At 41.7% G+C, this 23,052-nt stretch overlaps 1 protein-coding gene across 1 annotated transcript in view; it reads left to right on the top strand.

Moving 5' to 3' along the window:
• The window catches only part of FAXC (failed axon connections homolog, metaxin like GST domain containing), a 69,950-nt gene extending 49,373 nt beyond the window's left edge, over positions 1 to 20,577 (top strand). The window contains exons 5-6 of the mRNA XM_007942258.2: positions 9,589 to 9,705; positions 20,288 to 20,577. Coding sequence (XP_007940449.1) covers positions 9,589 to 9,705; positions 20,288 to 20,577 — 407 coding nt within the window. The remainder of the gene's footprint in view (positions 1 to 9,588; positions 9,706 to 20,287) is intronic.
• Positions 20,578 to 23,052: the final 2,475 nt, after the last annotated feature.

The following is a 23,052-nucleotide window of genomic DNA, read 5'->3' as shown; positions in this document are numbered from 1 at the left end:
TGTTGTGTGCTGTCTAGTCAAATAGTGCTGGGAAATTAAGCTAAGTGGCAGAAGTGGAGCTGACAGTGACTAGTGGAACCTGGGAACAGAATTAATAAGAGAGGAAGGAGGTGAAATTCAGAGATTTATTTCTGTGGCCATTTCCAGTGATCTGCAATAAACTTTCTACCCTCGGGGCTGACTTGACAGCACATAACAACAACAACAACATGCCATAGTGGTATGTGTAGAACAAGTGAAAAAATTTTCTTAGAAGTACATTAGTAGAGAATTACTTTCCTAGAATGGGTGCTGTGGTAGACTAAATATATTGATAAATTTTTTTGTGTGGGGAAATAAATGATATCAATGTTGGAGGTTCTAAGGAGACATTTTAATTTATTTTTTAACCCATTATTTAATCTTGAAAACCTAACCACAGAATAGTCTGCCCTGAACAAGACATGTTGGACGAGAAGTCCTGAGTAGGGTTAGAGCTGAGGGAGGTTAGGTAGGGAAGTGGTAGGAGGGACTGCTACACTGATAGAGATTAGACTGGTTCTGTCCACAAGCAGTTACTTTCTTTGATCATTGGTGACGAGTGTAAAGTAATTGCTGTGTTGAAATAGTGCCTTCTTGTTTTCAAAGTGCTTTCACATTGTTATATCTTTCAATCTTTATACTAGCTCTCATTTTAAGAAAGGAGAGACATCAAACATAATCAAGGCCAGCCTTCTGAGGTAACACTTAATGACTGACTTATCATTATCATCTTAATTGATTATTTCTGCAGTGACAGGTGCCAGATTTCAGCAAGTAAAACAGAAAGTCAGTTTACCCACAAGGAACTTAAAAAATACCTAAGGAGGTAATATATATATATATATATATATATATATATATACATATATATACATACACATAACAATGTAAGAAGGCATCTGTGAATTACCTAATAAATGAGCTATATCAATGGTTGGCAGAATGGGGGCATCAGCGATACTGGGAACTTGTTAGAAATGCAAATTATTGTATCCATACCAGTTGCAGCAGGACCGGGGTAAAGGGAAGGAGCAGCAGTCTGTGTTTTAAGAAGCCCTCTAGGTGATACTGATGCCAGCTCAGGTTTAAGACCCCTGATCTACTCTGTAGATGAATGCTTTCAAACTTTAGCAATCACCTGAAATAGACTAGGCTGGTCTTAGAACTTCTGGCTGTCCAGGTGATTTTTATGCCTCTAAAGTTTTAGGAGCTCTGGAAGTGTAGAGCCTAAGGCACTTGACTGCTAACCAGAAGGCTGGCAGTTCAAACCCACCAGCCACTCCTCGGAAGGAAGGTTGGGCAATCTACTTCCATAGTGATACCGCTCGGAAACCCAAGGAGGGGTCGCTATGAGTTGGGGCCGACTTGACAGCACATAACAACAGCAAAGTTTTAGAAAGGAGCCCTGATGGTGAAACCGAAAGTTTGGTGGTTCAGACCCACCCAGCAGCAAGCCAAAAATCTGGCAATCTGCTTCTGTAAAGATTACAGCCAAAAAAAGCCTATAGGACAGTTCTATTCTGTCACATGGGGTCCCTATGAATAAAAATTAACTAGACAGCACCCAACCACAAAAAAGTTTGAGAAACACTGACCAGAAATCTTGTTAAAACACAGAATCTCTAGCTCTACTCCCAGAATTCTGGTTCCATAGATGAGACCTGAGAATTTATGTTTCTAATAAACTTCCAGGTGATGCTGATGATGTTGGTCTTTGTGTACCATTCTTTGAGTACTCCATTCCCATTGCCATTAAGTCAATTCTGACTCTTAGCAACTCTGTAGGACAGAGTAGAACAGCCCTATAAGGGCCAAGGCTACAGTCTTCACAGAGGCAACTGCCACATCTTTCTCCCACAGAGAGGCTGGTAGGTTTGAACTACTGACCTTTCTGTTAGCAGCCAAGCTCTTTAATCACTGTGCCACCAGGGCTCTTTATTCTTTGAATAGCTCTGCTCTAAGCAGTATGTGCCTCTGTGGTTTAGCAGAGGAGTGGACAGTGAGAAGCTCCAGTAGATTGGGAAGGTGTAGGAAGCCTTATATAGAGTGAAGGAGGTGAGGCTTGACCTGAGTCTTAAAGGAAGGGTGGTTTAGGTAAGGAGATTGTTTCAGACATGGAGGATGGGATGAGTGATAGTACTGAGGTAACAATGTACCTGACATGTTTGGCTGAAGTAGAGCATTCATGAGAATAGACCTCGAGTTGCCATGCCTGTGTCTGAAAAGAGTGCCACAGACTGTCATCTGTCATCATCTTCCCCAGGGAGAGGCTTAGAGCCAGGCAACTGGCAAATAGCCTAGGATCAAGAGCACTTCCTCAGTTGCACTATTATGTGGTCCCATCCTCTAGAACCCCTTTTAAGACCCATATAACTCTCTGCTTGGCCTCTTCTATTCCCTTGGTTGCCCTGCTCACTCAGCAAGCCCAGCTTTCTTTAACTTTACAGCTTGCTTATTCCTCCAGGCCTGATCCTTTAAGCTTGGATTCTGGTCAGTCTTCAATGACTCTATATTGATTTACTTTTGCCTGGACAGGCCCCCAAGACTGTGTGACTCGGCCCTCCTTATATATGCTCCCCCTTCATCTCCCAGCCACCAGTCACCTCAGGCAGCACTAATGGGGGTCACGGTATGTAGGCACTGCTAGCCTGTATGCCGACCTCTCTGACATGCACTTTTGTCTTTGTTGCATCCTGGTGTCTCCTGGTTATATGTGTTGCTGCCCCCAACAGGAGATGTGGAAGACAGTGTGAGAAGAACCAGAGGTCAGAATAAGCAGCTGTGGGTTAATGGGGACCACTGAAGGTTTTAATCAGTGATCTATGATAGAGTCAAATGACAGTGAGTTCAGGCCTGGGTACAGAGAGCGAATGTCTGTCAGGGCCCTGGCACATCCTTGCTATTCATGACTCAGTACTCCCCATTCAGATTTTGGTCTTCCTCAGGTGGCCCAGTGGTTCCTATATCTTCAAGGTTTTCCTCACAGAGAGGAGCTGCCTAAATCTTCGAGGAGAGGTATGATCAAATTCTGGAAGTAATGAGGACTAGCTATTATTGCTGCCCCTCAGAAAAGGCATGGGAGCTCTGGTAGTGTAGTGCCTAAAGCATTTGACTGCTAACCAGAAGGCTGGTGGTTCAAACCCCCTAGCCACTCCTCGGAAGGAAGGTTGGGCAATCTACCTCTGTAGTGATACTGCCTCGGAAACCCAAGGAGGGGTCGCTATGAGTTGGGTCCGACTCAACGGCACATAACAACACCAACAACAGAAGAGGCATGAGCTCTCCTTTCCCAGATCCACACAGCTTCTCTTCCTCTGACTGCTTGGTCCCTGTCCTTGTAGTTTCTCCCTGGCCCCTGCTCCCTGATGGCCACTTGAAGACCCAGCCACACAGGTCTGTGAAGTCACCCTAAACTGCTGAGATGTTGGCTTCATCTCACCGTCTAGAGGGCTCAGCACCCTTGGGGAGGTATTCAGGTTGATTGGAAGCTGACCTCTGGTGGAGCATCCCTCAAGAAATCTGATGAACCTTGAGTCCCCACTTCCCAGGGTTGAAGTTTTCAACCTCAGTTTGCCCTCTTTTAGTAAAGGTCCACATTTCTAACTGGAGGCTAGTTGAGAGAGTTACGGTGGCTCATAGAAGCCTCAGCTGCTTCTGTTCATCTCTATAGAACTATTGGGTTGGTTCACCTGCCAAAAACAAAGCTCAAGGTACTTCATCACCCAAGCCTGCATGCTGCTCCAGTGCTTTTGAAAAGTGCCCTTAGTGTTTTGTTGTGTTTTTGCTAAAATTCTTCTCATGAGATCTGGAACCACTTGGTGAAACCTGAGAGTGCTGCAGACCTACTCCATTAGCGTGGCCTCTTTGACAGTAAGCAGAGTCAAATATAAATTTAATATCCATCTTAAAAATGCTTCCTGCTAAAGTCTCAAAGGCCTGAGTTGGAACAATTTGAGCAACAAAGGAGTAAGGAGACTACTGGTTTATATATAACTCATAGAATAAAATAAATTTTCATGAATGCTTACTTCCATAAATAAATAATTGAATAAACTATTTATAATAATAGAAATAATTGAATAAATAAGTAGGGATGAAGGGACAGTAGAATTCCAGTCTATAAATGGTGAAGGACTTGTGAATGGTGAATGGAGAGAGAGAAAATCACTGTTAGGCACACACCACAGTAATAATTGTTTCAGGTACCATCCACCAATGGCTGTTAAAGTCAGTAGGCCAAAGTTAGAGGAGAGGCAGAGTGTTTGCAGTTTTAGAGTATCTAGAGTATCTTTTGCAAGGGAAAAATAGTAACTTTACAGTGGAGAAACCTGGCAGACACCACCTTTACCGAGTGACCAGGTTTAATGTCACATATTCACATCAGTATCAGCAGCTCCTGGTGTGATATACTGAGAAGGGCACATTATTCTTCTGCGCTTTTCTTGCCAAAAATGTATGATCTCCATCTAATCATAAGAAATCCTTGGATGGACCCAAAATAACTGATCACTACTTTATAAAGTAACTGATGAGTCTTCTTGAAAATTGTGAAGGCCATGAAAAACCAGGAAAGACTGTGGGCTGTCACAGACTGGAGGAAACTAAGGAGGCATGAGAACTAAATGCAATGTGGGATCTTGGATTGGTGTCTGGAACAGAGAATGGACATTAGTTGAAAAACTAATAAAATTTATATAATATTTATAGTGTAGTTAATAGTGTTCTGCCTGTGTTAATTTCTTAGTTTTGGTAAATGTACTGTGGTTATGTAAGATGTTAATAGCGGAAGCTGAGTGAAAGGCCTATGGGAATGCTGCTATTTTTGCAGCTTTTCTTAAGACCAAAATTATTTCAGAATAAAACATATAAAAATACTTCCTGCCATTGGGTATTCTGAGTACTTTTTAATAGCAGAGGGAATTTTTAAGTTCTTTAAATTTATAACTCTGTGTGTGTGTGTGTGTGGGCATACACATAAAATTTATATATCTACCAGTCAACACTTCCATAAATGCTAAATTCTATACATATATATATATATATATATTTTTTTTTTGCAGATACCTTTAAAAAAACCTTCATATTTCTATTCTTTTTTTCTGTCTACATTCTGTATTTCTTCCTGACTATGGTATCCTTTTGTAAACCGTCACAGCTCAACTCTCTTGCTGTTCCATGGGATCTTTATCTCTGAGCAAAGAGCACTGAGCCAACAGTCGAGGCCTGGGTGCCAGCATTCTTAGTTCTGTTTCAGTTGTAATGTTCTGGGGGGCAAGCAGCAAATTTGCCTGAATATTTTGTATACACAGCCATGTGCTTTTTTTTTTGTCTTGCCCTCAAAATCTGTTGGTTCTGTAGCAGACTTCACAACTTGCAGACTTTACTCTGATGTTTCCTTTGGATAGATCTTGTTGAGTGGCTCAGTGATAAGAATCCTCACCTTTCATGTGGAAGCCCTTGGTTTGATTCCCAGCCCATGCACTTCACATGCAGCCACTGCCTGTCTGTCAGCAGAGGCTTACATGTTGCCATGATGCTGAACAGGTTTCAGCAGAACTACTGGACTAAGATGGACTAGGAAGAAAGGACTGGTGATCTGCCAAAAATCAACCATTGAAAGCCTTATGGATCACAACGGTCTGTTCCTGAACAGGTCATAGCGATGGCACAGGATTGGACGGTACTTCATTCCATTGGAGTAGCCGTGAGTCAGGGGCCAATTGAACTGCAGCCAACTTTTTTTTTAAGGAAGCAATTGCATCTCTTAATTTTATCTTATTTTCTTCTTTAATGTGTAGCCCTTCTCACAATAGCCTCTAAGTTGTCTTATGGTTTCTACTTTGTGGGCTGCCCCATGTTCAGGCCTAGCATGGCCTGAGCACTGGAACATTCCTGAGGAAGGACCGTTTGGCTGTCTGGTTGGCATAACTTTCCTGTCCTTACAGGATGACACAAGAACTCAGGGACAGAGTCTCTTCTGCCCACCTGCATACATATAGTGCCAGCAGGATCTGACTGGGGTCTGCAGTCAGTAGAATACACCATTAATAAGTAACTGACATTTTTTGAGTAAACACACAAACCTAGTTTTTCAATGTTATTTTTGCCCAGGCAACATTTTGCCCCTTTTCCCTGGATTAAGGAGCTCTGGTGGTATAGTGGTTAAAGCACTTAACTGCTAACCAAAAGGTTACTTTTAACCCTAGCTGCTCTATAGGGCAAAGATGTAGCAGTCTGCTTCCTTAAAGATTACAGCCTTGGAAATCCTGAGGCAATTCTGTTCTGTCCTCTAGGGTCACAATGAGTCTTGAATTAACAGCAACCAGTTTTCTGATTATCTGGGTTATAGGCTTGGATTCAAAGGTAGGATTCAAATGATGGAGAAATTGTTTGACAGTGGAGATACCTCAGGGCTTTGGACAGCTTTATTGTCCTCACTACAAAAGACAATTTGGTTAGGTTCAACATATTATACTAGTTTAGGGTATTCCTTGGCCTCTGTGGACTATACAGTAGAAACCATTTGTGCTGCATCAGTCTGTTACTTCATGTTCCCACCTCCAGTTATTTCCCCTTCTATTTTACCTGTATATTGTGAGCAGATACTTAATTTCCTTAACTTGGCCCTCAAGAATGGTGAAATAGGTTAATATTCGTAGAGAACAGCACATACAACTGTGCCTGGCATGTAGTAAATTCTGTATAAGGGTTTGTTAAATCAAAAAAAGGAAAATGATCCTGCTTTCAAGGAGCTCACCACATATTTGGAAAGATAAGGTGCACAAATAGGAAACCACATACAGAGGTGTTGCTTTTGTTCTTTAGTGCTGCTATAACAGAAATACCACAAGTGGGTGGCGTGAACAACAGGGATTTCTTCTCTTATGGTTTAGGGGCTAGAAGTCTGAGTTCAGTGTGCCAGCTCTGAGGGCTGGGTGAAGGCCCCTTGACCTTGGGCTTCAGCTCTGCCTCTTGCTCTCGGTGCACTGGAGCTGGAGCCTTCTCTTAACTCAGGAAGCTGCTGGCTGCTGAGAGCGACAAACCCAAGGCTGACAAGTAAAATGACACAGTCCCAAGATTGTCAAGCAACACAGCAGGCCATTAGTTCAACAGTCCCAAGATCAGCAGACAACATGGCAAGCTGCTGAATGAAGACTCGGCTACATTCAGGGTCCATGCGTGCCAGGAAGCTCAGAGACCTTTCTCAAGTTTCTTCTTATGTGCTGAAGCAGACCACATCCCTAAGGCAGCTATTCAGCTGCTCACAGCAGATTCCACCATGATGTTGATTACCAGTCTCATCCTGGGGAATCACTACATCCAGCTGCCCAGTTGCTCAAAACCAGGCCTAGCCAAGTTGACACACAACCTTAACTACCACAGATGTATAGGGAAAACAACAACAACAATAAAACAACAACAACAATAAAACAACAACAACAAGAAGAAACTGCTCCTCAAGAGGCGTGGGAGAGAAGAGACAGGACATACCTACTGTGTGCTCTGCTCTAGACACCTCAGTATTTGTGTCAATAGCCAGACTCTTCACATTTTGTAGTTCAGGAAATTGAGGTTCATTGGCATGAAGTGGCTTAACTTGAAAGTTTCGTAAGATTCTGTGTGTGAAAGTGAGATTTGAGCACAGAACTGTATGAATTGAAAGCTCCTATTGCCACCAGGTTAGAGTAGATGGAGAAGGCTTTGAAAGGAATCTTGAAGCAGACCTTGAAGATAGGTAGAATTTACCATATGGAAAGAAGTAGGGAGAACATACAGGTTGTGGGGGCCAGGGAGAAGTGTGTAAATAGCATGTGAAAAGGTGTAGCAGTGGGAAGCATGAGGTGTGTTGAGGGAATGGGGAGTATATCCTGGTTTTGCTAGAGTGAGAGAGGAATGAGGGATATTGCTGGAGCATGGGTTGAAGGCAGATTATAATGGACCTTGAATTCCAAGTTGAGTTTGGACTTTATTTCATAACCCAATACATAAACCACTGATGGTGTTTGTGAAAGGGAGTGACACAAGCAAAAGAGTGTATGTGTATTGTGTTGTTGTTATGTGCCGTCGAGTCGGACCCAACTCATAGCGACCCCTCCTTGGTTTCCAAGGCAGTATCACTACGGAAGTAGATTGCCCCATCTTCCTTCCGAGGAGTGGCTGGTAGGTTTGAACTGCCAGCCTTCTGGTTAGCAGTCATGTGCCTTAGGCAATATGCTACCAGAGCCCCTGTATATTCAGGTGGGATGTGGAGTGGCCTGGAGAAAGAGAGGCTATATTGTAAGAACTAATGGTTATTGAGCTATTCCCAGATGTGGAGCTAAGTGCTTTATGTACATTATGTCATTTAGTCCTCACAGTAGCCCCAAGAAATAGGGACTATTAATTTTCCATTTTCCAGATGAAAAAACTGAATCTGAGAGGTAAAGTGACATCCAAGTTCCCACAGTGAACACAGAGGGTTCCAGGATGTGGACTAGATTGATCCAGCTTTCCTGTGCTTCCTCTGTATACCTTAACACCTGCCTGTAGCCCAGGAGACAACTTGGGGCAATTTTATAGTTCAGATATGATAGTCCAGGTGAGAAAGCCTGAACCAAGTCAGGAGTGGTGGGAATGGAGAACGGAAGCAGCCATGTCGAACATCTTTATATGGGAGCCTGATCCCGGGGCTGAGACCTATGATTTCAGAGCCTTCAGCTGTCTGTAGATATACTCTTTCTTTACTTAGTATTTCTCTGGAAACTGCTACTCAGTGATGAGAACTTTGCCAAGACCGTGGTGGGTGGCATGATGGAAAACCTGCCTCTAAATGTCTTAAGTAGCTTAGGCTTCTTGTTTTCCCACTCAAGGAAATGTATTAATTTAATGTAAGTGCTGAAATTGGTTGTGTTTGGTTTGTCTTAGAGAAAGGAGCCCTGGTGGCACAGTGGTTAAACATTTGGCTGCTAACTGAAAGGTTAATGGTTCAAACCTATCAGCTGCTCTGTAGGAAAAAGAAGTGACAGTCTCTTCCCATAAAGATTACCAGAACCCAAAGCCAGACCATTGCCATCAAGTCTATTCCAACTCATAGCAACCTTACAGGGCAGAATAGAATTACCCAATGGGGTTTCCAAGGCTATATAGTCTTTATAGAAACAAACAGCAATGGTTGTTATCTTAGAGATGGTTTAAGCAAACTTCCAGATGTTTGCAAGCATATGAAGCTTAATTACTGGGGTTGGAGACAAGCAGATTCCTACAGAGGTTTGCTGGTCATTCTCCCCTCTGTACGTGATCACCCTCCCTCATCTACTTGTCTAGGTTTGTTCCTAGTGACTTACGTATTTTGCTACATGTGGGTTGATGTATCACAGAATTATGTAATTTGTTTTACTTTCATTTCTAAGTTTTTCTTTTCTTTCTTTTTTTAAAGTAAAAGGAAGTGCATGCATTTTTCCCCCTACAAAGCTTTATGATGCACAGTTCCATGAATGTGTAATGCAAGTGTCCTGTATGCAAGTGTCCTAAATCACCCAGGGCAGTGTGGCCCAGCCCAGTGACCTCCCTGTACTGTGTCTGCTGCAGGTGATAAGAAGTACATCATGGGACCCAAGCTTTCTACTCTCGACGCCACTGTTTTTGGGCACTTGGCACAGGCAATGTGGACCTTACCAGGGACGAGACCTGAGCGGCTGATCAAAGGCAAGCCTTACCTCTTCAGGTTTTGGGGGTCACTGGGTGGGAGAGTGTGGTATAGTAAATTACTTTGTGTGGCTTTTCTACCCATAAGTCTTTGTAAACTCCAAGGTGGGATTTGCTATGAGCAACTCAGGAGCTCCTGATTGCTGAAGGTGTCCACCTGGAGTATTTCTGTTGGGAGTGGCACAAAACAATGTTCTGGGAGGTGCCCACTCTCTCTCAGGTGCTTAGAGTTCTGATGCTATAATTGGCTAGTTTGATCACCCTGCCGGGCTCAAAAGGAGGCCTCCTAGAGGCAGAACTCTCTCTGACTGCTGGTGGAGGAAAACGTGCCGCTGAAAGAGACACGTGCCCCAGAAAGAGACACGTGCTGCTGGGGAAGAGACGCAAGAGACACACATTGCTGAGTGAGACACCAAGGGACCAGCACTGCTGGGAAAGAGACTGTGAGAGACTGTTGGCTGAGTGAGGGACGGTGGGCTGGGAGAGAGACTGAGCATTTTTCCTGAACTTGAATTGTAGTCTGGTGCTTCCCTAATAAACCTCATAATCTGTGAGCTCTGTGTGGCCACTGCAGCGAATTATCGAACCCAGGAGAGAGGTGGTGGGTGCTTTGGGAGGAACGGTTGGTGAAAGGGCTGGAGGGAGGCAGCATGTCTGGCCTTGCAGTAATAGGCCTTGCGCTATTGATGGTGATTCTGCCTTCCTCTTGTGGGATTAGAGGAGGTCAGAACATGTGGCCTCCTTGCCGTTTTTGCAAAGAGGTAGCACAGTGGGGTATTCAAGGCTGTTGCCTGTGAGCTTGGCTATTTTATGGAGAGAACAGGGGAGTCTGGGCCAGGGTCAAGTCTCTATGCTTAGGACATGTAGGGGTGGAAGAGACACCTGCCTTACCCAGACTATGTTTTCAGCAATGCTGACAAAAATGCTGGCATGTTTTACACTAGAGCTTTTCTTCCAACTCTTGAAATAGTGGGACTTAATACTTGTTGCTGAAACAAGGCTTATATTTCACATACCAAAAAAAAAAAAAAAAAGCCAAACCCACTGCTGTCAAGTCAATTCCAATTCATATCGACCCCCATTGGGTTTCTGAGGTGGTAAATCATTACAGAAGTAGATTGCCCAGTCTTGCTCCGTGGAGTGGCTGGTGGATTTGAACCACCACCTTCTGGTTAGCAGTCAGATGCCTTAGGCTCTATGCCACCAGAGCTTCTTACATTCCATATGGCACCCTTGTTTTGTTGATCTTCTTTAATTTCCTTTGGGCCATTGTGGCTCATTGTTTCCTGGTGTATTCAGTGGGTCTCAGACTGATGAATTCACTGCCCATTTCAGATATTCTCTTTTGAGTTTGAACTGGTTTTGGATCTTTGCCATGTAGGTCTGTGCATGTGTGATTCAGTGCCGTTTGAGTTTAAGGCACTCCTTCCTCTCTTCCGGTGGGATGTTATTGGTTGCACACTGAATGAATAGAGTTTGAAATTCGAGATTGTGGGAGAACAAGTGACATGTCAACAAATACTTTGTAGGTCTGCTGCTATGCAAAGTATTATTATTGTTACATGTGTATTTTGAACAAAGAAACCATCTGGGTATCATTGCTGTGCAATCTTGGCTGTAAGTTTTACCAGACTTAAAATTCCAGACTGGCGAGGAAAAAGATAGGAAATGAGGAAAAATGGGGCCAGAGCCAGTGGGTGGGCCTATGTGTGAGGTAGGGATAGTAGCCAGGAATAAAATTCATAGTGGTCATGGGGACAGGAAGTTAGCTTAACTTCGGTTGGTGTAGAAAAACTAGATCTTTGGGGTGTGTGGGTAAGTGTATAGTGAGAGGTGGGATGTACATGGCTGTAGGGCCCTTTGGAAGATATGTCTTCTGCATAGGTAGGTGGGAAATGTTTGAAGTCATCTCTAGTTGGAAGCAATACCTAAGTAAATAAATGCCTGGGGGCTAAAGGTATGGTAATCAAAGTTTAATAAAGTTTATAATTAAGAAGGGAATTGACAATACTTAATCAAGGTATTCAAGCCCTAACCATTCAGGTTGAGGGTGTAGATGAGATCACTAGTGAATAGCACATAAAATGCTCTCAATAAATGTTTGATGGAGGGATGGATGGAACCAAGAAAGATATCATACAGGAAACTGAGGTAGGTGAGAAGTCACATGTGATGGTAATGAGTGGGAGGATGGGAGGTTGTTGAAGGCTACAGCTGTGTGTGTGTGTGTGTGTGTGTATTTGTGTGTGTATGTGTCCTCATGTGCACTCCCAGGAGGTCAGACCAGGATGCGGGTAGCAGGACTCATTCTCTTATTGGTGGGGATGGGGTGCCAGTATATTACCAGATGTGGTGAGAGTAGCACAGGCAGTGGTTGAAAAATCTTCCAGGGCTTCAGCTGAGTGTGGTTAGGGATAGTAGGGACCAACATTTAATATCTTGAGTGATCAGCATGAAGATGTTCCTTGTCTTGGGATATAATTATCTTAGTTGAATTACGTTATCTAAATTGAATGTCATCATAAATGTAGCATTTAAAATACTTATTTACCTTTATTTTAATCAGGTTTTTCATGGTCATCAAAAGGTATTGATTCTTCTTTTCTCTGTTTACTTACGCACATGTTTTATATCCACACTTTCTTCCTGGTTTTTCCTACTCTGCTCTTTCTGTTTCCCTCGACGCACCTATACCCTTGCTTCCATCTATTCACATACTTCTGTACACACATACCCCATATACCTACATGTACACACACACCTAAATGCCTATCAAACACCCCTACCCAGATACACTCTCCCCACGCCCTATATACACAAAAGACACAAACTATTGAGGTTCTTATTATTTAATCAGAAGCATTGAGTTTTCTGTTATTAGTATAACTCTCAAACTCTATAGAATCCATTTTTTTCAGAAATAAAGCATTTATTTGTTAATTTATTTGAATAGCTTTACCTCCATTACTTCCTGAAAGAACTTGAGGCATTTAGGGCACTTTTAAAGAAATGGTCAACCTTTTTGTCGATTGATTTTGGGTTTCATGCTGAGACATACATATCTGAGGGAATCTGACCCCATTGTCTCTGAGGGGCTTTACGGATATATTTAAATGAACTTTGTTTCTTTAAAAAGAGGATGGCTGTTTTCCACCTGTCCCTGCAGCTGGTATAACAGGAATCATTAAAATCCAACAAAAATTACTAAAGTTCATTTTAGTTGATAATTCCATGTCTCTTCTAAGCATTTTGATCTGAGCTACTATCAAGCAGCCAAATTACTAAAATTGTTTCAATTTTTTTCCCTGTTTTTGTCCTCCTTTTGTGGTAGAGACTTTACCAAGAAGTGACAAGGAGAAGTGGAAACAACTAAGAGCCTGGATAATTTAGAATTGACTCAAGCCTATAATTCTGTAGTAATTATTGTTGTAAATACGCACTCTTACTCATTTCTGGTTGTTTCCTCAGGCTAAATTCCTAGTTGTAGAATTACTATCTCAAAGGGTATAAGCCCTTTTAAGGCTCTTGGTCTATATGGCTAAATTGCTTTTTAGAAAGACCATAGCAGTTTACATTCCCACTAGCATTTCCCTCAGAGTTTGGTCAGATATCTTTTTTCCTGGATCAAGGTTGAGTATTACTTATTTTGAGATTTTTGCCATTTTTACAGTAAAAAAAAAAGAAAAAAAAAACTTACTTTTATTAACAGTGGCACTCTTATGATAGAGGCAGGTTTAATATTTTAATCATTATGTCCTTATTAGAGAATTGAATGTGGGTTTGGGCAGTATTTAAAACTGAAGTGGAAAACTGAAGAAAGCCTAGAAATACGAAATTGAAGCAATTGAGGCAATGAGGCAAGAGTTCAGTGCATCTGCTGGCCTTTAAGCCACGCCAGACCACAGAGCTCAATGCTTTTCTGAATGAGTATGAAACACAGCCTTTTGTGTTCCAGGAAAAACCTCATTCAGCATCTCTTTTGCCAACAGTTATCGACTTGGGTGGCTGTTTCGTTCATCATCGTCCTGGGAAGGTGTATAATTGTATACCCCTGTCTGTTTTGTTTCTATCCAGAGTGTTCAGGAAGAGGTCATTGTGGAGGATTTGGGGCTCAGGAAAGGGCTGGACCAGATGACCTCTGAGAATCTTTGTATTTTGAGAATTATGAAGTAGGGTCCTTTAGCTTCAAGGGGAGAAAGTGAAAGGGGTGTCCTCATTCCCGCATTCGAGTGTGTTGAGAAGTTTTCTGAAGAGAATGCTGCCCAGTGCCCTTCCTGCATATGCGACAGACACTGAAGGGAGCAGCCAAGTCTGTGGCCAGCACCTAGCCTGACTCTGGTACTGGAGGGTGCCCAGGAAATACTTGTAGCCCAAATGAATGTGTTTGTGGTGTCAGCCCATGTTTTCCTTGGTTAGTGACCAAGGGCTGGGCAGGCAGATGGTGCTGGGAGCTCTTGGCAGGCTTTACTTGCACTCCCATTCCTGCCATTTATGATTGACAGCTGGGAGAAACTGAGTCCTGGATTCTGGGTTGGTTGACAATATTTTCAGGGTCAAAATAGACAGAGTATTTTTTATTGTTAGACACACACACACACACACACACACTGATTCCACATAACCTATTTCTACTGCCAACCTCTAGGTGTTAGCATGTTGAATAGATCACCTGATGGAATGTAGGCACAGAAGGGATCGGCAAAGGCAGATAATGGTAGAACCCAACTATAAATGTTCACTCTTCCTTTGCAGGCCATCAGAGGCAGGATATGACTGTGTATGTATGAGTGTGTGTATAGGGGCGTTTGAGCTTCCAGTCCTTGCTCATTAAAGCATACCCTAAAGTGATCACATCTTTCTTGACAGCTCATTGCCATTGAGGTGTGGTATCTGTTCTCTCATAATTCTTGAGCCCTCAGGAAGAATTAAAGAAAAATATCCAGTGATGGTAGCATGAAGCTCTTAGTTCCTTAGCCAACTCATCAATAGAGAGCAGAACAGAGTGGCAGTGAGGGCATGGAGTCTGGAGACAGCTTGTGTTTGAATCCTGGCTCTACCATTATCTAGCTGTGTGACTTTGGGCATGTTAATTGACCACTGTGTGGGTTTAGTTTTCACACTAAGATGGAGATAATAATAATACTTATCTCATAGGTTTGTTGTGAGGACTAAGGGAGTTTAATTCAATAGCTGAGTGGTTACTGGTATTTGGTAAGGACTATGTAAGTATTTGCTATTATTATTATTTATTTATGTTATTGTGCACTGAAGGAATATTAATGTCACAGAATCATGAAGGGGGCCTTTCTGGAGAAAAGTACAGGAATAAGACTCTAGAAAGAAAAGTCACATAAGAACTGGATCATAGATCATGTCAATCAATAGAGTCTCATTTTCTAGCTGCTCCTATCTTTCTAGACAGGAAGAGTTACCTACTTTGATCAAGTAATGAGTCAGCCTTCCAAAGCTACCCACAAACATCAAACTGAGTCCTTGATGATCACACAGTGCTTGTGTGAAGGTTTTCATAAAGTCTTTTTCTCACTGACCTTATAATCAGGATTAGCATGGTCCCAACAGTCTTAGTTATTGCAGTGCACGATGGCCACATTCCTCAGTGGTGTACTCTCTGCTCTCACAGCCCATGGCCATTGAGAGATGACCACCATAGAAGGAGAGTGAGCACTGCCTTGATTCTACCAAAACTGAAGTTCATTTTACTAAAGATTTATCTTGACTTTTAATTCTATGTGTATTGGTTTCTACTATTCTTAAACCCTCAGGTTTTAAAGTTTGTACATTTCTTGAAAGTCAGTTAGTCCACTTTATGAAGATTCTGTGATATATAAAATCTGCTGATGTGAAAGGTAGAGAAAAAGATTAGCAAAATCAGTCATTGTGAGTTTATACATACCACTTTTCTCAAGATTTAATTAAGACCTTCTGTTTTGGCTACAGATTATCAAATGAAAATATATGTGTCATCTGACCTTACTTTCTGGGATGAAATAAAAGGCTTCTGAAATTTTACAGATGCCAGGAGTAGTAGAACTGAAGGGAATTTTAGAGATTATCTAATTCAGCGATGGTCAAGCCAGGCTGTGCGTTAGAATCATCTGTGAAGCTTTTAAAGCCAGTACAGGACCTACTGCATTCCAGACTGCTTCAGTCATATTCTCTGTGGGTGAAATCTGGGCATTGGTATTTCAGAAATCTCACCAAGTGATTCTGATGTGCAACCAGCATTGGAAACGAGTGAGCCACACTCCTATTGTTCTGTGTCTCTCTCTGCATCATTTTCCAAGTAATGAGATGGAGGCTGAGATGGGTAAAGGAATTTGTAGAAGTCACATGGTACATTAGCATTAGAGTAGGGACCTGAGGTCAGCCTTCCAGACTCTTTCTCCAAGCATTCAGACAAGTGAGATGTGAACAAGGAACTGCATTCATTTCCTCCGGGCCAAGTGTGGAGACAGAACTTCTTGAAACAGAGGAAAACAGGATGAGAATAAGGTTTTAAAAACGATTTTTGATTCTTGGAGGAGCATTATTGAAGTCACCAATGGTCCCCAACACATTATTTAGCAGTTCCTCCAAGAGCTGGCGTTTGCAGGGCCTTTGGCATTCGTGTTTGCTATAGCTATATGTGTCAGTAATGGTGGACTGTGGATGAAGGCTGCAGCCCACGGCAGGATGGCAGGATTTTGTAGATTGAGGCAAACAGGATTGTCCCCAGGCTTGACTGGGAAGTGACTGTAACTCATCTTTGATGCCTCATCCCTGTTGGATCCTTTTCTTCCTTCTTGTTGCTGTCTTCACATCTTTATCTGATTCTTGGTTACCTGTCTTTGATAGCAGTATCTGGTGAGGTGTTTCATGACTGTGAAGAATTTACATGCATTCTCCCAAAAGGAGCAATGCTGTTGGCTTCTCTGCTTCAGGCTCCTGAGCCCGAGACATAAATGTCTCAGGTAGAGAGCAGTCAGAGTGGACTCTTCCATAGTGTGAGTGTAGCTGTTATGATCGGAGAAGACTGGAAAAGGTGACCTGGAGCATATTCCAGTAGTTTACAGGATCCATGGAGCAAGGAAATTTGCTTTGTTATGTTTTAGGTGGGAGATGTGTTCATTTAAAGAAAACAGCAATCAGTTTGTGAAAATTTCAATGACATGAGAAAATTTGTATAATAATGTTATATGAGGTGATAAGAATGATAGGAAAGAGCTCTGGTGGAGCAGTGGTTACGGCATTTGGCTACTAACCAAAAGGCCAGTGATTCGAACTCAGCAGCTGCTCCATGGGAGAAGGATGGGGCAGTCTGCTTCTGTAAAGATTTACAGCCTTGGAAACCTGGTGGGACTGTTCTACTCTGTCCTGTAAGGTCGCTATGAGTCGGAATCAACCAGATGGCAGTGAGTTTGGGTTTGGTTTAATAATGATACAAAAACAAACAAACAAACAAAAAACTTACTGCCATCAAGTCTATTCTGACTCATAGCAATCCCTCTTGGGTTTCCAAGGTGGTAAATCTTTACAGACTTAGATTGCCCCATCTTGTTTCCATGGAGCAGCTAGTGGATTTGAACCACCAGCCTTCTGGTTAGCAGTCAAATGCCTTAGGTATTGTACCACTAGGGCTCCTTTTAATAACGATAAAACCAAAACCAAACTCACTGTTGTTGAGTCAGATTTAACTCATAGCGACCCCTTCCTCGGTTTCTGAGGCGATATTACTATGGAAGTAGATTGTCCAGTCTTCCTTCCAAGGAGTGGCTGGTGGGTTTGAACCGCCAGCCTTCTGGTTAGCAGTCAAATGCCTTAGGCACTATGTCACCAGAGCTCCTTTAATAATGATAGTGAGGTAAAAAAAAAAAAGTAAAAATCAACAGAAAAAATACTGAAAGAAGTGATAAGGAAATGTGATTGTCTTGGATTGATGGGATCTTAGGTGCTTTTTGCTTTCTTCTTTATGTATTTAAACAGTTCCTAAATTTTTCTCAAAATAAGAATATATTATTTTCTTTAGCAGAAAAAATAAAATTATGTATTATATTTAATAGAGTTATAATATCTAAATAACCTAGTCTGCAATAAATATTTCTGAAAACAAGATAAAATTATGATACATACATATAAAGAAATACTGTGCAATTATCAAAATGGTCAGAGAGAGAGAGAGTGTTTATTGAAATTAAAAGATTTTGTTTACATGTATTAAATGGAAAAAAAGTAGGTTAGGAAACAATATATATCACTCTGAAATAAAACATGGATTACTTACATAGTAAGTGGATATTTATGTAACTTTAAAAATGTAAATATGTGAAGAATAACATTAAACTTGATAAAATCTTGGAAAAGGTAATGACAAAAAATATATTTATAAGCATTGTTGCCATCTGGTGGATCAAGGGTATAAACTGATCCTGTTTCTTTTTCGTTTGGAATTATGACCAGAAAGCTAAACACTGGGTCATGTTTTAGGCAAATGCCTGAACAATTTTTGAGATTCAGCAGAAGTATTACTTTAGTTCACGTGAAAAAGAAGTAGTCCATTGATTATATGTGAACCCAATTGTGGGTATAGCTGTTTAATTTTAATTTATAAAAATACATACCTATCTATGTATCTACCTACCTACCTATCTATATATCTGTTTTACTAAGTGTGTCTGCAGGCACACCCATCCATCCAAGTTATCCATTTCATGGATTATTTGGGGCAGAGTTTTCATCTAATGTAATTTCTCTCAACTACTTGGCATAGTACCCAATCTATAATAACACATTAGAAATATTTGTGGAATGAACGAATAAATAAATACTTTTGGCTGACTTAGTCCAACAGTTGGTATATTTTCACGGGCTATAAATTGATTTTTTTTGGGAGCTCTGGTAGCATAGTGGCTAAGACACTTGCCTGCTAACCAGACGGCTGGCGGTTCAAACCCACCAGCCACTCCTCGGAAGGAAGGTTGGGCAATCCTACTTCCGTAGTGATACTGCCTCGGAAACCCAAGGAGGGGTCGCTATGAGTCAGGGCTGACTTGACGGCACATAACAACAACAACAACAACATAAATTGATTTAAATACAAACCAATCAAAACATTATTTATCTTGATTTACAAACATAAAATTGTAAAATGTATCTCAAATTCAAATGATGGTAGCTTAACTGCCATTGTAGATGAACTATCCTTCTACTTCTCACCAGACTTTCACTGTAGGCTCTCACTTTCGTTTTTTTCCAGCCCATTCATTAATATTTCCCACTAACCTTTCTTATTATGTGCCTAAAAATCGAAATATATTGACCATATATTTTTTTTTCCATTTTCCATTTTTTTTTTTTTAATTTATTGTGATTGGGTGAAGATTTACAGAGCAAATTCACTTTCCATACAGCAGTTCACATATACTTTGTCTCATGTCATTGACCACAGTTTACCACAATGCTATAGCTCCCCTCCCACTTCCTCCCCATAGTTACCTCTTCCCAGTGACCATTCCTCCATACTCTCCTGCTCCCTGAGCTGTCTCCCTGTGCATAAGCAGCCCTTCCTTCTCCCATGATTGTTCTCTCCAGGGCGTGTGTCTACTTGAGGTAAATGTTTAACTCACATGCCTGTACATTGTTTGGCTGGAAACCACAGATGTGGGTTCAATTTGAGACCTGAAGGGCAGCTAGGGGCCACAGTCTCAGTGGTTCCACCAGGCTCTATTGAACCAGCAAACCTGGTCCCCACCTTCTTTTCTTTTTTTTCCTCCAAATGATTTTGAGTTTTGTTCCACATTGTTCTCCTTCTCTATCCAGGATCTCCTACATCCCTTCCAAGTGGATGACAGTGGTAGCCAGGTACCATCTAGTTCTTCTGGTCTCATAGTTGTATAGTATAGGTTGCAGATCAGTTGGTGTACCAGTCGCTAGGACTGATTGTTTCCATTAATTTTGGTTTTCTTCTTTTTCTTTGCTCTGGATGAGGAGAGACCCATCGTTGCATCTAGATGGCAGCTTGCTAGCTTTTAAGATCCCAGTCGCTACTCGCCAAAGTAGGAGGTGGAACAATGTTTTCTATAGTATGTTATGCCAATTGAGCTTGATGTCCCCTGCAACTATGGTCCCAAGCCCGCAGGTTCAACTAGTCGGTCCCTCTGGGTAGCTGGCTGTGACCAAACAGTGACCACAACCTTGCCCCTTGTCAGCTCTACTATACACCTGGGAATTCTGATCATTCACATAAATTTATAGGACCATTGTCTGCCAACCCTATATATGATCTTGGATACACTCCCCATTTCATAGACATACCTAATCGTTTAGCTTGTCCACCTATCTGTCCATCCATATACCCACGTTTGCCTTCACTTACAACTCAGTACTGTATATGCAAAAGGGTTCATATTTGTTGTCTGCACTTCCCATGTACCTCTCTATGTCTTTCTCATCCACAATGCTGCCATCGAGGAAAAACACTGTTCATTTCTCCTCCACCCCATTCTTCTTACGTTCCCAGAAAGCTAAGTGTCTGGTGGAATGTTCCCTGTGAGAACTTACCCTTGCTTTCCTTCCCACTTTTCAGGTGAGCTGATCAACCTTGCCATGTACTGCGAGAGGATAAGAAGGAAATTTTGGCCAGAGTGGCATCACGATGATGATAACACCATTTATGAATCTGAGGAGAGCAGTGAAGGCAGTAAAACCCACACACCCCTGCTGGATTTCAGCTTTTACTCAAGGACAGAGACCTTTGAAGATGAAGGAGCAGAGAACAGTTTTTCCCGAACCCCAGACACAGATTTCACTGGACACTCTCTTTTTGATTCGGATGTGGATATGGATGATTACACAGACCATGAACAGTGCAAGTGACATCTAGCCTTGCTGATGGAGCCACCACTCCCTGGGGTGGTCCAGTTTTCTCAGATAGACACCCATTCGAGCTGGAAAGAGATCTCTGTGCTTGGCACCGTTTTCACATGCTAACTGGACGATAGCTATCTCCTTTCTTCTTTTTTTTTATAAGAACAAACAAAACCATTCAGATGGCTTCATTTAAAATGAACGACAAAAAAAAAAAAAAAAAAAGCATGGTTCTTGAAATCTATTTCTGTTTTCATTAGAAAACCAGATTTGTGTGGTAGGGCAGATAAAAGAGTGGGTTGCCAACAGATAGTGTTGATGTTGATCCTCTTCCAGTTGAGGGCTAGCTGCAAACTGGATCCTTGAACATCTTCTATCTTCCAGTCTCTGAAATAATGGGAGATACCATCAGAAAAAATGTGGGAGATAAATGTTCTAGGTGGCTGCTTGTACTTTATGTGTGTATATTGTATGTTGAGACATAAGTCAAATAAAATTCACAGATATTTAATGAACACCTACTATGTGCAAAGCACTGTGCTAGGTGCTAATCAGTATAAGTTTTATTCTAAGCTCTGCCAGTGACTAGCTGTGTGATTTTGGGCAAGTCCCAAAATCTTGTGTGCCTCATTTCCCCTACCAGTAAAGTGGGGATAACAATACTCTTCACCTACCTACCTCACAGGGATGTTGTGAGGATTCATGTGGTAACATTCGTAAGGTTCTTTAAACCTCTTGGAAGAGGTGTGACATAAACAAAAAATTGTATTCTTTGTTGTGCTTTCATACGTGTGAAGATTTGCAGGCAAAGGAATTGCATATCCAGGCAACAGCAGCCACAAACAGTCGATTGCAAAAGCCAAGCAGACGGAAACACACACAAAGGCACAGTTAGAACTCTGTCATCATTCCTTTTTGTGATCTTGCCTGAATCTAAATCTTCTGTTGGAAGAACTTTGGAAATGTTTGTACAAATCATCAACAGCTGTAAACAGTCTTCATTTCTACTCTGTTTTTGCAGAAAAGTTTTTCTCTCATTGCCTGAACTTACACTGGAATGCTGTCCTCTGTTGACTCTGGAGTGTTAAGTTTTTTTTATTTGCCTGGAATAAAGCTCAGGAATGTGGTGGGTTTAATAGAGGTGAAGGGGAATGCATTTGATTGATTTTTGTAGGTAGAAGCTTGCCAACTTGTATTGGCTTTTTGAAAACAAACTTTGCAGGATGTATTGAAAAGATGAAGTAGGAAGAGGATCATGTTACTTGTACCAAGCACTTTGTGCAGTGATAGACTCTATGCAGTTTTACTAATGCAACTGTTCTGGTGTTTTCAGCCATTGCGCAGTGAGAGGAGGGCAGCAGTTGAAGACAAATCTTAATGTTTCTTAAGGATCATTCATTCCCTTCCCGCCCTTCTTCTCCCTCCCCATAGATCACATGAACTTTTGGGGTTACTGTGTTTGGTAAGGCACTCTATCTCTAAAGATGTTGGTTTAAAACATTTTTCAGGGAAGTATGGGGCAAAGAGACTGGGTGATGGCCATGGGTTTGGGCTAGGAGAGCCAATGTTATGATTTATGACTACAAACGAAACTGCTTTACTTCTGACCACCACTGACTGACTGGGTAAGGATGACTCATTACGAGGTTAAAGAAAACTTCTTAAAAGAGGTCTTCTGAGAAGCTCATGTCCTTCTACTTGAAAAAGGCTCTCTCTCTCTTTTTTTTCAATTGTGATTTGGGTGAAAGTTTACAGAGCAAATTCACTTTCCATACAGCAGCTCACATATACTTTGTCTCATGACATTGACTGCACTTTACCACAGTGTAACAGTTCCTCTCCCACTTCCTCCCCATAGTTACCTCTTCCCTTTGTCCTTCCCTCCCAGGCACTCCTGCCCCCCAAGCTGCCTCCCTGTGAAAAAGCCCCTCCTGGAATATAGTTTTTGCAAACCAGTCCTAAAAGACTGCTGTGGATTCACAAAGAGGTAAAATGGGAGAGTTTTTTGAGGCTGTTTTCTAGTATGTTGGCACCAACTAAGCAACTGTGTGGAGTGTATGTAACTGGCAGTCAATGTTAAGACACCCTAGATTAGAACTTCTTATTCCACAGAAAATGTAGTTGTTTATATTGTATTTAAACCATTCATATTTGAGAGGATTCTGATTTCTAAAGAGATGTGATGGAGAAGATATGAATAGAAGCCTGTTTTAATTCTTAAGAGTTGTATGGAGGAACTGTTTGCTTCCTTTCTAGCAAGTGGTTCTAAGGCCAGCTAGTGGCAGTTCTTTGTGACTAGGACAGTCTTGGCCTGAAAACGTGAATGTGATAAACAGGCAGACTGTGGACTTGTCTGCACAAAAACTGAGTTGCCCTTTCCCCACCCTAGGCTAGGAAGAGAAATATTTGAAATTTTGCCCACAATTTTTTCCCTACAGCATAGCATTAAATATAATGTATTTTTACTCTAAGAATAATTAGATT

This window comes from Orycteropus afer, unplaced genomic scaffold, assembly GCF_000298275.1.
Source record: "Orycteropus afer afer isolate SDZICR_OR568_19922 unplaced genomic scaffold, OryAfe1.0 scaffold00087, whole genome shotgun sequence".
In the NCBI taxonomy this organism is placed as follows: domain Eukaryota; kingdom Metazoa; phylum Chordata; class Mammalia; order Tubulidentata; family Orycteropodidae; genus Orycteropus; species Orycteropus afer.
The sequence above is the reverse complement of the archived record's forward strand: the minus strand, read 5'-3'. Positions and strand labels throughout refer to the sequence as shown.